Below are 17321 nucleotides of genomic sequence, written 5' to 3'. Positions count from 1 at the left end.
CAGAAATTACTTCAGCATGGCCCAATAGTGTTATGAGCAGCCTTCAGTGTTTTTAGCCACAATTTGCCTTAATGTGCACTTGACCTTTTATGCCTTGGCAATCCTGTTCTGGGAGCCACTGATAAAGTGGGTGTAGTAGGGGAGATAATTATGAACACACACACACACACACACACACACACACACACACACACACACACACACACACACACACATATCCCACAGCCAAGCATGAAGCATGGTTTTCTTGCAATGAACTGGCAGGGTTTTGCATTATATTATGTGCCATTACAATGCAAGAGGGATCGCCTATAAGATGGAAAAGCATCGGTAAGGCGGTCCATTCATTATGTGCAATATGTGAGAACCCCCCAGCTCATTATTGTGTGGTCCATTTGCACCTGCGCTCCGGCGACAGAGGGCTACACCTCACCAAATAAGGACATGTAACAGAGACCCTTGTTCGGATGACGTTGAACGTGAAAATGGAAAGAACTGGGGAGTGTGGACGGTTTAGATGGAGACCTAAACTGGAGGGGAAACACCGGGCTAATCTGGTTACATAAGAAGCCATTGAATTTACGGAACGTCTCTGCACTAATACGCTGAACTATTCATCTTCGACTGTCCCGCGGCTGAGTAGCACACGCGCACACTTGTGGCTCTGAAGACACATTCACTTGGAGCGTATACAATAAGATAAACGCACCACAGACTGATATCTTTGAGCTTCATGCAGTTAAACGCATCTCCGCAGGAGCTGCTATGCCTCACGTTGAACTGGCGGCTTGTGCTGTTCGCGCCCGTGACGATTCCGCTGACGCGCCACTAGCCACACCACCCAGGAGACGGAGAGGAGAGCTGTGAGCGACGCAACTAGCAGGGGACTGACTGGAAACCGCTCTCTCTTTCTTTTCTCTTTCCTTGACGACTGTGCTGCTGTGCAAGTCCCGTGGACGATATTCAACGAGCGAAAGCAATTTCACCAGTAGCATCATCCAGGCTCTTCTGCAGAGATGGAGGTACCAGGATTGGCGCACAACATCACTAGTCCATTAAGTCCTTGCGAGGGGATGATCAAGGACCTGAGCTTGGACGCCATACAGTTATGCGAGCGAGATGGTAAGCAGAGGTTTGTGTGCTTTTTACTGGGGTGTTTGCGCATACTATGGTTGCATTCGGCCATATTGTTCATTTTAGAGCCGCTGCAACGCATACAGTCTGTTTTGTCATTGTTTTTAGTTGCATGCTGTACCCTTATTGTGTGTTTGAAGGGAGTAGGCTAGGGGCCGACACCGGTCGCTTCGACGGGTTCCTGGATGGATGGGTGGTGCGCTTGTGCGTGGGTGGAATAGCTGAGTGTCTTGAGCGTGAGAGAACGAGGTTTTGTTCATTCATAAGAGAGATGACTCTGCTCAAAAATAAATCTGCAAACTGAACATGCACAGGCGAGGAAACAATGTGTCTGTAAGTGAGTGTCTGTATTTCAGCACCAAAGACATGGACAGAGACTGGCAGCCACCCCGCCTATAACCTGTTTCTTGTCTTTTTGTCATGGAGTTGCTATAATCAATTTATATACACATAGCGCATGACATCCTGTATATTTATATGATTACAAAATATGTTTTTAATCTTATATCCCACCCTCCCATTTACGAAAAACTCCCCCTGCGTTTATTCATTTTTAATTCATCAAGTCATCCAGCTGCATCCATGCTGGATAGTCTGTGGTTGACTTCTCTGAATTCAAAAGTTTTCTGGATATATAGGTTACCATTAAACAAATAGTTGATTTAAATGTTATCCTAGATTAGAAGGAATTCATAAACTAGTTTTATAATGAGCGGGTGAGCAGTTTTTACATGAGCCAGCTGAACCATGATGCGAATTTAATGGTGGGGAGGAAAAAAGCAAGTCATCATCAGAAGAGAATAAGAGACTCAAACATGGCTGCACCCATGTGTGTGCACAGGCGGTGCAGCCCTACACACCCATCAGTGCAATTACACACATCTGATTCCACATCTGATGCATGGTCACAGAGATCTCTTTTTAATTAAGATTGTAGATTAAGTCACATATAGCAATGACATGAGATCACACCTTTCCCAGCTGAATGGATTTAATTGTTTTTTAGTTTTTTTTTTTTTTTTTAACATATACTAGATTATGGTCAGTTAATGCACTCATGGAGTCAATGGTGTGTCTTCATCAAGCCCTCAAAGGACCCCCAGTATCTGACCACAGTGCAGTCACTGTACCACACCGCCTCATTTTCTCATCTGCTCCTCATAATGATTTATATCCTCTTAGTGCTTTGTTGGCCTGCTCTAAATCTCTAATTTTAATAATGGTATATAGGCTGGGGCTGGACTTCTCTAATGGATCCTGTGCCAGCTTTGTGCTTCCTATGCTGCAGGTTTACTGGTATTTGCAGCACAACACTTTCTTATTTATCAAGTAGATTACCCAGTGTAAATAGTGTCTTTGTGTCCTTGAGACACCCACATACATTCTCTTTATGAAGCAACACTGTTACAATGTCCACCTTCTGTGCAGATTCGACAGGGCAATTGGGGGTTGTAGTACAGCAGAGTAGTTTCTAGAATTGTTAGTAATATATACAGTATATATATGTATATATACAGATAATTCATGTACTGATGGTGTACTACTCATGTTATCATTTGTGCCAGTGACATTATATTCTGCCCATATTGCATATTAGATATGCACACATTGACTTATTACTGTGGACAATATACTTGAGCTTGTTATGCAGATGATCTGCTCTATTCAGTCTGGTTACTAAACTGTTGAATGGACACATTAACATACATGTACACTATACAATGCAATCCAATAAATACTAAGTGAAGTTTGTAATGTTAAATTCTGTTGAGAATGCTTTGTGTTGTTTTATTTTGATTTTATTAGTGTTCCTGCTATTTTGACCAACCCGTGAACTTTGGTGTAGCAGTTTCTCATTTAAAATGACCTTCAGAAATACTGTCTAGTTTACACTTCCCCTGCCACACCCTATGTAGAAGCCTGCATAGCCCACTTTTAGCTTTCTTGGAAATAGACCGTTTTATTATCTTGTCAATACGTATATCTTGCCAAGGACGGTATTAATTTCAATTCCACATAGCTTTCTAAATTTATCTCCCAAATCTGTTAATATTTAATTAATTTAATCAGCAGGTATGAGAAGCTTATGTGCCTATGCTGACCAAGCAAATGGAAATGCATGCCGCCTATGTGGGGAAGCGCTCTCTCTCTCACACACACACACACACACACACACACACACACACACACACACACACACACAAAGGACTGTTTGAGCATTTCAATAGACAAAAGAAATAGTAGGATACAAGTTGTTTCTGTGTGTGCCTTGTGTAAGAGCTGTGTTATAGCCGCAATCGTTCAGTTTAGTGATGGGGATGTGACATGAATAAGTGTGGGGTAAGGAATGTTTTGCTAAGAGTGATGAGTAGTGGGAAATTTACAGAAGTCTCTGCTGCTGGTGTGCGGATGTTTAGTCATTCAGGACTGCCTCCAAATTTGCCACTAACCTCTGGAAGGCTGACTGGGACCACCATTTAGATTTTATATTCACAGTTATTGTGTAGTTACAGGGGGTAATGAAATACACAGGACATGTCTTGCAAGGCCTTTATTCTGTGGCCGTTGACATAATTAAGTTGTCATGATGGATGGCTGCCATTTATGCAACCAAGTACTGTGTCTGCACTGTATGAATCTCCCTGCCAGAAATACTGCAGCTCTAGCTGTGACACCGTCAGTCTGGCAGTGTGTGTGCCCATGATAGATAGGAAACCATCTGCTAAAGGTACCTTAACTTTACCAGTAACTGTGTTAAGTTGAAGAAAAGCTCCCTCAGTGTCGAGCCTGCCAATTACTAGTCGACAACGGCGTATTTTCCTCAAATTCAGTGCTTGAACAAAAGGCTTTACTTTTCGACACCTTGAGGAGACATTTTGCAAGATTAAACAGGTAATGAGGATAACTTATTGTTAAGGGCCAAATGTGCTGCATTTCAGACATTATCATTAGATTTTTTTATTAGCCACATTAGCAATGTGGCTCTATGGATGGCAACATCGGTCTGTTGGTTGGTCCACCTCTTTGGTCCAGACTTAAATATCTCAACAACAATTAAGTGGATTGCCATGAAATTTTGTATACATATCCATGGTCGCTATAGGATGAAGTCTCCTGATTTTGGTGATCCCCTGACTTTTCCTCTAGCGCCACCATGAGGTTGACATTGTGGGTTGTTTTGTGAAATGTTTCGACTACAATCAGATTGATTGCTGTTAAATTTGGTACACACATCCATGTTCCCCTCAGGATGAATTGTAACAGATCTGGGGATCCCTTCACTTTTAGATCACCATTTTTTCTTCTTTTTCCAGCTCTGTGGTTTATGACCAAATACCTGCAAACTTAATGATATTATCATAAGCCTTAGCTGGACTTTGTGTTTACTGCTAATTATCAAATAGTAGTATACTAACATGTAAAACTAAGATGGTGAACATGGTAGACACCATCAGCGTGTTACCATTGTCATTGTGAGCATATTAGCATGCTGACGTTAGCATTTAGCTCAAAGCACCGCTGTGTCTAAGTGGTCTCACAAAGCTGCTACTAGATAGATACTAGATACTAGACTATAGTCTTGTATAGCATGTAACTCGTTTAGAGCTTATCCAATATGTTCGAACACACCAGCAGCACGACCTTATGACATACAGCATCGTCTGAGTAAGCTGGCATTTTAGTTTGACCAATTTTTAGTGTGGGCAGTTGTGTACCATGACTGTGCTGGCAAGAGTTATAATAAGTGGCTGCATAAAACATACCTGTAACTCTATATTCACTTGCAATTGACTTTATTGTATTACATAGTTCTGAACATTCTTTGAGATTGATTGAAGAGCAGTCTGACACTTAAAACCCGCTTCAAACTTGTATTCTTATTTTCCTTTTTTAAATGTTTTTTTTTCAGTGCCTGACTGTTGTTATATAAAATCCTTCAATACACGATTCTATTCAAGACTTGAACCGCAAGCCTGTTGTTTGGGAATTCATATTCTATGCAAATGAGAAATTATGACTCATTCTGGTTTTGGACAAGTTTAGAAAAACAGATCTGTCCTTCCCTGAAGGTCCTCTGTATTCAATTAATTTGGAAGAATAGGGATGAATATGGTTGATTCCTACGAGTCCACTTGTGTCTAGTGTCTTTACTAGTTTTTTTTTCTTTGCTGTTCAGGGGCTTATTGATGTATAAAAGGTGGTCCACAGACTGTGTAAGCCTGATGAAAAGAGCATTGTTTATGCTCTGTCTCAGTCTACCCTGTGCATTGAGAGAAACAAAGGCATGATTTTGAAAGGCCTGCAAACATTGATGTCTAGTAAGTGTGTTACATTGCTCATGTCTACAGTTCAGTTTTGGACCAAACACTGCAACTTAAAAAGTAGGAGACTCGGAGACTCACCGGTAACGAGTAGTTCACAGTATTAAGCGAGATGGGACTGGAACAAATCCTACCACAGAGAGCCATTAGGATGGCCCTACATATGCATGTTAACAAGGTTTTTATTGATCTTTCTGCATCTACTGCTATTCTACACTGTGGCATTTGAATGCACACTGAGTAAAAGGCCAATACCCAATAAGGTCCATTTGATAGGGCTTAGCTGATTCATTAGAGTAGGCTTTCCATCTTTTAAATTTATTTATTTAGCTATAGGGCACATATTTCTGCGTCCTGCATTGTGGTGCAAGCATGTACAGTGCTCCTATGTCATCTTGAACCCCCTGCACATGTGTGCACAGCACAGCATGAGTAATATGTGCTCTTAAGCTCCTAAGGAAAGGCTAAAACACTCATTTTGCTTGATCATGTTGAAAAAAAAAATCCCCCACCCTCCGCCTTCTGCACAGCATTATAATACAATGCAATACATAGTAAGTTAAGTTAATTACAGCCTAATGGCTTCCATAGCAAAACATTATGACTCAACTAAATTAATATTAGCTACAGTGCAAGTAGCACAGGTACAATACTAGCATGAGGTAGCCTGAGGTACAATACTAGCATAATAAATGCACGTCAGACTAAGGGTTTAGGCCTCCCGTGTGAGATTGTAAAATGACACTCCCTTACCGCCTAGCCTTCATCCTGCTTGGCTTTTACTCCTCCATCTTTTATCCTGCGCTCTCAGAGTCCCAGAAGATGCAGAGCGCAGCTTAGCACTATGTCGGTGTCTTTACCTGCAGGCAAGGCTACTTGTTACACATTGTATTCATAAGAGTAATCAGATTCATATTTAGAGCAAACAGGTTGTAGGTAAATCTATTCATTAATTTTGATCATAATTTGGTAATATGTTGGCTTAATTTAATTCTTTAACCTATATATTAAGGTTAAAGTTTTGTATTGTTTACCTTTTTAAAAACATACAGTACAGTGAACAGTGGTGGTTGCAGATTTATGTCAGTCCCAAGAGCATTTCTGTTTTTGCCCAGTAAACCTTCAAGACTTCACAGCTTGCCTTCAGCTTGACTGCATAGCCCTAAGAGTATTATGTAAGCAATATCTGACTGCATTTGCAAAGCTCCATTGTGTCGGTGCAATGCCTCCATTTGCAGGTTATTTAGGAGAGCATTAGAGCAAACAGGAGCTAAATCAGCACAGTGCAGTTACAAGGAGCGGGGAGGGCAAAGACCTGCATGGGGTCTGCTTTCAGAGTATTTAAGGGAAACATCAATGTTGACATTAACATTTTACGAGACAACGAAGTTACTCTGCTTCAGGCACAACACAGCAACTGAGTTAGCAGGTTTTTCCTCTTTGGTGTTTGTTTTCGGTTAGTGTTTAGTCATATACTGATGGTGTCCTGAAGTAGTGAGAATTTTGGATGGAATGGGTGACCTTATGTTTAAGATTATGTTTTATGATCTGTCATCAATGATGACGGCTTGTGATGAATCGGCACAAAATAGCTGTCTGATTCCCCAGTATAAAAGATTACCTGAGACACCCAGTAGTGGTGTTATTCCTGTAAAATGTGCAATAATTACCACATTCGAAATACACTTGTACTGTCTATTACTATAGCATTTGTATGGGAACTGGCAAAACAAATCCTTGGCCTTATTTCACTTCCCTTGAGTACGTTTCATCTTTCCCTCACGCTTTTTCTTTCTTTTGTTAAAGGTCAGCAACATAAAGTCTCAGGTGGGATGATACAGTGCTGACATTACTGTCTGGTCCGTGCTGACTCACTGGAGCATTTTCTGACAGAGGTCTGCTCCATCATGTCCGCGTTAACCCTCTCAGTCTGAGCCAAACTTATCTGCTCAGTGGGTTTAAAGTAGAATGAGATTGGCTTTAAATGGATGAGCAGCAGGATGAGATGTTTTCACCAATCAAAGCAGGGAGGAGTATGAGTGCCTGCATTATAGATCTGAGAGCTAAGTGTAGTGCAGTTAGGCTGAGGATGTAACTGCAGGTCTGTTTACATTTTTGCACACTCAGGAATCCCCTATATCCAGTGGTACTAAAATTTAGTTTCCGCCATGTGGAGTAAATCTAGATAAATCCTTATAAATCCTGTTAAAAATACACTGACTTATATAGTGTTTAATTATCAAAGAATTCTGTTCATCACTGAAAAGTCATCTTTCCACTCTAAAAGTGCATAAGATATATTTATGTTATGGTCCAAGCAAGTAACAATAAGAGGCCTTTATTCTTAGGCTGAAGATGATTATTTTTGGTAATCAGCTAGTTGCAATTAGGAACTAGGGATAAGGACAAAAGTAAGTGGGGGGTCTGATCTGATCTGGTGGTAAAAAACGTACATTAGTCTCTTACGGATTATTTAAGCCAGACATACATCATTATTTAGAAAAAAGAGCCAAGCAAGCATACAAATGCGAGGCTAGGCTGCCTTTTGCTGTTTTCAACTCTCAAGGGCAAGATACACATTGGGTGTAGGAATTACTTTCCTAAAATGAATCAATCTACAAATGCTCCACTGTTGGAGGGTGATGTGGAGGCGAGACAGGAGAGTCCACATAGCCCAATTATAGGATAACTCTTTTATGCCGCCCTCTCTGAGCTCATGAGCAGAGATGGATGTTCCATGCTCCGCTGCCTCTGCCATTGTTTACTCCTCTATCGAATCCTGTTGCGTTGATGTGCATTACTCCCAAATTCTTGTATTTTACTCACTCTCATGTTTAGACCCCCAGAGCGCGCACAGAAAACACATTGTTGCCATGCCAAGTGGCCGTCCCTGAGTGTGACACAAAGTCTATATTCATCCTAATTCTACAGAGCTCTCATTCAACCCTGTTTTGAAAATTTCACTGGCCTCAGTATGCACTTTGGGTTGTACGCCTCTTCTATATCTAATGTTACTGTACAGGGACCTGACTAATGCATGTAGCTCTTTGGAGCTCAGCGCAATGTACGATTTATCACCTTATTTGATGGAAAAATATGTTGCAATGGCCTTTATGTTTAGGCCAAATATGCTACAAAATGATCCAACATAAATGAATGGCTGAAGTTCTGTGACAGTAGCATTTTAAATGTTATTGCTGCAGGCTCATGTCTATTGCCTGCACTGTGCTAGCTGAGTTTTTTTATATCTTACTGCTGATTACAAATGAATCCATCTCTTTAGAGAGGAGAGCAGATTCAATCAGCAGCGTTTGAAATATTTAATGCCACGTATGTTCTGGGAAGCAGATACAGTAGGTGTGTGTGTGTGTGTGTGTGTGTGTGTGTGTGTGTGTGTGTGTGTGTGTGTGGTAACGGACTGATGTGTTTCCATGGCAACATATATTACAGTCAGCGACGCAGGCAGTTCTGTGTGTGTGTGTGTGTGTGTGTGTGTGTGTGTGTGTGTGTGTGTGTGTGTGTGTATATGTGTACTACTGTTAGTACTGTCTGTGAAATAATTACTACTAGAAACTGTAGTAGTATCTACAAATCTAGAGATTTGAATAAAAGATGGGCATAGATACAGGATTTAAAGGTGTGCACTACCGACTTAATATCTCCTCAATTTTCTCAGATAATAAAAACCTGATTTATGATCACTGATAAATGTCCCTTACACTTAAATTATTGCAAGCAAAGATTAAAAACTGATATCATATTGAAATAAGCTTTACATTGATCACAGGATTCCTGTTGTTCTATTTGACATTACTAATATCAATGTTGTTCATTGTTTTTCTACTACACAGGAAAATCCCAGGATGGCAGCATCTCTGAGATGGAGGAGCTCCCTGTTCCTCAGAACATCAAAATCAGCAACATAACCTGCGACTCCTTCAAGATCTGCTGGGACATGGAACCGCGCAACAAGGAGCGCATCACACACTACTTTATTGACCTGAACAAGAAGGAGAACAAAAACTCAAACAAGTTCAAACACAAGGTAATGCTTGAATCAGCACAGATAAACACCTTTAAAAGGTAACACTAGGTATGATAATCCTCGATGTTAGAAAAAAAAGCTGAAACACGTAACACAGGTGCGTTTTACCTTTAAGATAACCTTTCTTTCATGCTTGAGGCAAAAAGAATGACTTCAATATGGTTTTGTTCAAAGAGTCCACAGCGAGCCGTCGCTCTGAGCTCTAAAGCTAATATCACTCACACAGCCCTTTCTGCCTGAGAGTAATTTCACCTGCAGCAGGACGACTGCAGCTCTTTCACTGGTCAGTCAATCTTACAGACTTGTTTCATCAGCCTCTTTCCTTTCCTCCTGCAGTCACTTCCTGGGTGCTGTGAGTGTTCTCCTCTTCCTAGCGGACAAACCCATACTAGTTTTTGATTTTGGCTGGTGTGCAGCAACAGTGTTGGTGGATAAATGGGCTGACTCTGTTGCTAGGCAGGGGCACCCGGTCCAATCAATGATCTGCTACGGCCCACTGAGGCTTTGGGGGGGGGGGTAGTGTACAGAATATTCTGTACACACATAAAGAAAAGGGCAGCTACAGGTATAAACTGCAGTCTGGTACATTAAATGTGTGCATGTGTGTGTTTACAAGCAGGGGTCTGCAAATCCCTGTTTGGCTAAAAGAAAGCCATAACTGGAGTATCTCTTTCTGACCAGTTTTTTTTTCCTGTCATCATATACATCCTTTTTCCATCCCTTCCTCCCTCCAGGATGTTCCTACCAAGCTGGTAGCCAAGGCAGTGCCCCTGCCCATGACGGTTCGGGGTCACTGGTTCCTGAGCCCACGCACAGAGTACACCGTTGCTGTCCAAACCGCATCAAAACAGACTGACGGGGACTACGCCATCTCTGAGTGGAGCGAGATCATTGAGTTCTGCACTGCTGGTGAGTAGTATACAGCTTACAGTACCATGAGTACATCATGTATTTTTTTATTCGTATTGAACTGAACTACAGAGGAAAGTAGGCTATTAAAGGGGGGCTAATTTGTACTGAGTGCAGGGGAAAATGGATGGAGAGATGGAGGAGGGGAGAGTGAGGGAAAAGGATTAAAGGAAGGAGGGGAGCTGTGCTGTATATCTTCTGATGCAGAGGTCACCAAGTTCAACATCATTGGCTTGTGGCTTAGAGTGGGGGAGGGGTGAAGGGGGAGGAGATGATGGCAGCATCAGTTGATATGAGGGGAAAAGATAGGTAGAGAAAGAGTGAAGATACAAAAACTGATGAAGGGGATAAATATGAATATAATATAAATAATATAAAATATAAATATTCAAATCATCTGTCAGACACCCTTTACTGTAATTTGTTAAACTGCCATTTATTCCTGCTGTATACTTGACAGTACAAGTACAGCTGAGGATTATGGGAATGTAATGTTGACCTGAGGCACAACTAAAGAGGGTGGGGCAGATCTTGAACAGATGCAGCTGAGATGGGAGGAAGGAGAATAGGCAGTGGAAGAGTGTGTGTGATGAAGGTGTAGTGATGTTAGTGATGTTAGTAGTGATGTTGTTGATGTGTCCCAGGCAGGCTAAAGATGCCACTGCCAAGATCTTCCATTCCTGTAAAATTCTCAGTCTCTCAATTGAATTTTTTTAACTAACATTTATTCCATTATATATGCAAATAGGCTACAGGTCTAAGAAATGTAGAATGCATTGCAGATACTTCTGAGAATTGAGAAATCTGCTTTACATTAATAATCTTCTTAATAGTCTTCTTTAACTTTTGTTAAAGGTTCTTTATAGTTACATGAGAGCAGGGATTTTTCCCAAAATCATCCTTTTCGGTGTGTTCATTATGAAACTTAATATATACTTTAGATAAAATCCACACCCATTTGGCAGACCTGCTTACATGGTGGTGAGTGAAAGGAGACTGTATATATATATATATATATATATATATATATATATATATATATATATATATATATATATATATATATATATATATATATATATATATATATATATATATATATATATATTATGTATATATATATATATATATATATTATGTATATATATATATTATGTATAATGCTGAGTCATTTGAATCTATGAATATGAAGAAGTTAATAATGCAAGGATCTCAGGGTCCTTGAGTACACATGCACAGTTCATATTCTATACTAGCCAGTGCACACAATCACTCGTTATTTATAATTAAAGAATAAAATTTCTACAAATGACATATGTACACTGGTTTCCAATCCTCCTGATGACAGCATATTCATTTTCACTGTAATATGTGTTGTGTCTGTTTTCCAGATTATTCCACAGTGCATCTAAACCAGCTGTTGGAAAAGGCAGAGGTCATCGCCGGCCGGATGCTGCGTTTCTCTGTCTTCTACAGGAACCAGAATAAAGAGTACTTCGACCACGCCAGGTAGGCAGCCCACCCTCGTTATTACTGAGATGGAGTGTATGTTGTCTATAGTTTCATTTTGATCTTGTCTTTGAATTTAAATTAATGAGACCATTAATTCAAACTGGTCAAAGACAGTTTTTGGCTGTGTATAAATATGTCTGCATTGCTTTACTCCACTCTTTCTCCCCAATTTCTTTGCATTTTTAAATAATTTTCTTTTTTTTAAACTTTTTTATGACATAGAGTACTATATTACTTTATTGTATTTTGACATACTATACTATGATTTCTTTTATTATTTTCTATGACATACTATGCTATGACTTCTTTATTATATTTTTTATGACAGTTTACTATGACTTTTTTATGACTTTTTATGACATACTATACTATGACTTTCTTATGACATACTATACTATGACTTTTTATGACTTTTAATGACTAACTATACTATGACTTTTAATGACACACTATACTATGACTTTTTATGACATACTATACTATGACTTTCTTATGACATACTATACTATGACTTTCTTATGACATACTATACTATGACTTTTTATGACTTTTAATGACACACTATACTATGACTTTTTTATGACTTTCTTATGACATACTATACTGTGACTTTTTTATGACATACTATACTATGATTTTTTTTATAAATCTTTTATGGCATGCTATACTTTAAATTTGTTATGACTTTTTATGACATACTATACTATGAATGACTTTTTATGACATACTATACTATGACTTTTATAAAAACATTTTGACATACGACTTTTTATGACATACTATACTATGACTTTTATGACATACTATACTATGACTTTTTATATTTTTAATGACATACTATACTATGACTTTTTATGACATTTTTTATGACATACTATGCTATGACTTTTTGTATGACTTTTTAATAACATACAATCCTATGACTTTTTATTTTTTTATGACCTACTATACTATGACTTTTTTATGACTTGTTATGACACAGTATTCTATGACTTTTTATGACATTTCTTATAACATACTATACTATGACTTTTTGTGACATACTATATTATTGATATTTTTATGACATACTTCATAATAATAAGAGCTTTGTTTATATAACACCTTTAAAAACAGAATTTACAAAGTGCTTTGACCCAGAAAGCAAAAGCAGGATACCCAGAAGACAATAAAACAACGAAAAGCCAAATAGTTAGGCCAAACAAAAGCAAGTCAAAATTAATTATGAATAAATTCTACTTGTAAATAGATACAAGTAAAAGCGATTAAAAAGGCGACAATAAAACCTTTTATTATATTTTCTTATGACTTTTTATTTGACATAAGAGTTCAAGAGTGTGTGGGGTTAGTCGCTCACTTCATTATAGATAGATAGATAGATAGATAGATAGATAGATAGATAGATAGATAGATAGATAGATAGATAGATAGATAAATAGTAAAAACAGTGCAAGAATAATGAATACTGTGGATAATATAAATACAAATAGAAGATAAATATATAAACAAATGCAAATTTTGAATAAGGCTAACACAGCCAGTAACTGACTGACGTAATGCAGGTCAATTTCACTTCACCATCACTGGTATGAGCTTAACAACCGTATGGCCTGGGGGACAAAAGATTTCTTCAGTCCGTCTGTTGAGCAGGACGGAGACAGCAATCTGCCACTGCACTCGGGGACAGCTTCGATATACCAGACGTATATAATAAGATTATATATTATATCCAAACAAACCTTAGTGATAAAGTTGAAGATTATATATAATATTCATTAAAAAAGACACTTAGCTGTCTGACATGTCCCTCTGGAAACAGACGGTTGCCCCCAGAGTGGCGAGGACCTGTATTTGGACCGGAATCAGATAGACGAAAACACAGATCCAAGAGGACAGCTTTAGGGAATCTAAATCGGCATATTAGCCAGTCATCGTCATGGTCCCTGAAGTCTCTCTCCTGATTCTTCCATTGGGGGTTAGTTCTCCTGCAGGGCCAGCAGTGCCATCATGCAGCATTACGCACGGGTTCACCGCATAATTTATATGTTTACAACATATTGTGATTGTTAACACCTTGCCAAAATGACAGCATTAACTAGTGGTATCCCCCACCCCGAGATATTAACAGTATTAAAGTTCGGACCGATAACGAGGACTTTAAGTGTAACGGTTGCGCGAGAGCTTAACGGCTGTATTTTCAGACTTTGACATTTGATGATATATGCACAGTATTAAGGACAGATATTTAGTTATTTACACTGTGTTCTGCTGTTATCTAATGCTAGGGTATTTGATGCTATCCTGTATTCTATGCAGTCGGGCCATCTCCTCCTCCTGCGCTCCGTAGCGGACAATGTGACGGTGAGACAGCGCCGATTAAACATTAAGAACAATGTTTTATTTAAGATTTGAGTTGGAGGTTTTTATGGAACAATTATCACTCAGTACAAGCGCAAATAACACTGCTGTATTTAATCTTCATGGTAACGTGGATGATATGGAGTGAAAAAAATGTGCGTCAGGCATCAATACTTGAAAATATTATGAGTAACCGTTATTCCCATTTACTTTCTGCAGTCTGACTTCAGTTCTCCACCTCACCATCTGCGTCGCCAATTCCTATTTTGTCTCCAAAATGTGCGTACGCATGGGTCAGAGTTTGCGTGGAGGACCGCACATTCTCCCGTCAAGTTTGTTTTTTATAAATCACAACCTTTGCGTGGGAAGTGGCGTACGCACATTTTCAGCCCCGTTTTGTGCGTGAGACCCCTGCTCTCTGTCACTGACATAAGTAAATCTGAATTTTGTTGCATTGATACAGTGGAGTTATCACAAGCTAAGACTGTTTAGTTGTGCTATCTTACAAAATGTAGGCTATTGTAAATGTAAGTTAAAGTGTGTTACTGATGTAACCGGTTAGAACTTGAAGTGGCGACGATCGTCTCAGAATGTATGGAAAGGGTCTTAAAAGGTATTACATTTAATTTCAGGATTCCTGCATATACCCTGGGGAAAGAAAAAGAAAACATGCTTGTGGCTACAAAAGATGCACAGGTCTATTTTGATGTTAGGAGTATGACAGATGGGAGGAAGAGAAGGAATATCTCTGGAGTAGCCTGTTGTTGTTTACATTGTACAGTTATAGTGTATACTGGATTTTGTCTGGGTTACTGTGAGTGCTTCTTTTTTTTTTTTCAACGTCTTGTCAAGTCCTACCCCTGTAATGGTGTTGTCTTTTCTCCTCATACATTCTCTCAATGCTCTACGTCTGCACATTACTGTACTAAAGCCACAGCTTGTGAGCACTCTTTTGCTGGAGCTTTACAGCATGACGTCATCTGGATAGACTTCTACCCTTTGGTAGAGTTGCATCTGCTACAGTGTACTGAAAGTGCTTCTGTTAAACTGCACCATCATGTGGGGAGTAACAGTACTGACATTACCACTTGATAAGGCCTCTGCTCCAGTGACCTGCGGTGGGAGCTGACTAATTCCATAATGCCCACAACAAAGCATCAATTACGGATATAATTACAACCTTTGGAGTGATAGAGTAAATCTGAGCTCCGAAGCTCCAATTATGAATTGTAATTACACTCCTGTGGGGAAGATATGCAGCTGCCACCGAATCAGCCATCACTTTGAAAGTTCATCTGTTAATTTGCTTTTGTTTTCTAGCGGTTTGTCATAATGATAAAGACATTAGTTTCTCAATGGAGCTTTTTTCTCACACTAGGTTTCTATGAGACAAACTGGACTAAGCTAATGTCATTACAGTTCCAGAAATAGTGAAACTATATATGTATTCCATTCAGTTTATTGTGTTATGAGACTGCATCTTACACATTTAATCAGCTTTTCCCCCCATGTGTCATGCTGTCTGCTGGCATTTCCAAAATGACTGATTTCCTGAGAGGGAACACAAAAACTGCAGATCAAAACTATGTGTGTTTGTTCAAAGCCATTTTTTCTTCTCTTTTTCTAAACTCTAGGGAGGCGCAGGAGAACCGGATGCTGCAGTCAGTGAAAGACAACAGTGGCAGCCATGGCTCACCCATCAGTGGCAAGCTAGAGGGCATTTTCTTCAGCTGCAACACAGAGTTCAACACAGGCAAGCCTCCACAGGACTCCCCTTACGGCCGCCACCGCTTTGAGGTTCAGGCTGACACGCTCTTCAACCCAGAAACCAACCTGTACTTTGGAGACTTCTACTGCATGTATACAGCTTACCACTACGTTATTCTGGTCCTGGCACCAAAGGGCTCCACGGGAGATGAGTTCTGTAAGCAGAGGCTTCCTGCGCTAGACATCACCAACAACCGTTTCCTTACCTGCAAGAAGGGTGAAGACGGTGACGGCAGTCTGGTGTTTCACCACGCCCAGGATGTCATCCTGGAGGTGATCTACACGGAGCCCGTAGACCTGGCATTAGGCTCTGTGGCTGAGATCAGTGGGCACCAGCTGATGAGCATGTCTACAGTAAATGCCAAGAAGGACCCCAGCTGCAAGACCTGCAACATCAGTGTTGGACGTTAAGAACAGGCAGAATGTAGGAAAGGGAGGGAAGGACTAGAGGTGACTGAGCTCTAAACACACACAGGAAGTCCACATGTACTGAAGAAGCAGACACATGCATGAAGCAGCAGATTTACTAGGCTCCCAGACATGCACACCAACATATCTCTGACACCACTCTGTACTCCGAAGAGACCATCATTCCCAAAGAAGAGTGGAGGAAAAAAGGAGGAAGGTACACACTCTTGACACCTGTCCCGTTGTCTCCTCATCTGAAAAGGGTTACCCTAAATGTTGAAAACATACATAATAAAAACATACCTAAAGATATCCCACATAAGGGACCATTAACTGAGACATCTAAACCTGGGACACACAGATCTATCCACCCCGCAAGTCAACACTGGCGTACTGACCAATCCCTTTAACTGTACTAACAAACATCGGCTGATTATATTCAATTACTTTGAACACTTGTCCCATATTTTGTTAATGACCTTTGCATTGTTATTATTGATATGCTGATGACCGAGTGTCCACTGTATTTGCGGACACGCATTTTGCTGTTTCCAATTACTCATTTGTCATTTTTAGAAAGGTTTTCTTCTCATTCCACCGTAGACAATTTCAGACTTCTTCTTTTTACCTCCTACTAGTGGCACTGACTGGTACTACAATTTTATAGGGCTGCAGCATCGATAGTCATCTTTCTTTATACCAAAGGTATTAAAAACCAGATGTGAAACCGCTGTGGAATCTTAACAGTACTAATGCATCAGCCTCTAAAATGTGTGTTCACTCAAGTCTTTGATGACCAAGTGTGAACTACTTGTTGACCTTTAAAAAAAGAAGCATGATGGAGCTCTGTGCAGCATGAGTACGAA

General features: G+C 39.8%; 1 protein-coding gene across 2 annotated transcripts; it reads left to right on the top strand.

Annotated features, from left to right (window-relative positions):
• The first annotated feature begins 684 nt into the window (after nt 1-684).
• Nucleotides 685-17009, top strand: phyhiplb (phytanoyl-CoA 2-hydroxylase interacting protein-like b). Of its 2 annotated transcripts, none has more exons than XM_078272867.1 (5): nt 685-1122; nt 9308-9501; nt 10236-10410; nt 11802-11919; nt 15915-17009. In XM_078272867.1, the coding sequence occupies exons 1-5, from the start codon at nt 1017-1019 to the stop codon at nt 16456-16458; spliced, it is 1137 nt and encodes a 378-aa protein (XP_078128993.1). In that variant the 5' UTR covers nt 685-1016; the 3' UTR covers nt 16459-17009. The 2 variants fall into 2 exon arrangements, with proteins under 2 accessions (XP_078128993.1, XP_078128994.1); XM_078272868.1 differs by having other exon boundaries at nt 1043-1132.
• Nucleotides 17010-17321: the final 312 nt, after the last annotated feature.

The sequence above is a fragment of the Sander vitreus genome, chromosome 17 (genome assembly GCF_031162955.1).
Source record: "Sander vitreus isolate 19-12246 chromosome 17, sanVit1, whole genome shotgun sequence".
Taxonomy (NCBI): domain Eukaryota; kingdom Metazoa; phylum Chordata; class Actinopteri; order Perciformes; family Percidae; genus Sander; species Sander vitreus.
The sequence above is the reverse complement of the archived record's forward strand: the minus strand, read 5'-3'. Positions and strand labels throughout refer to the sequence as shown.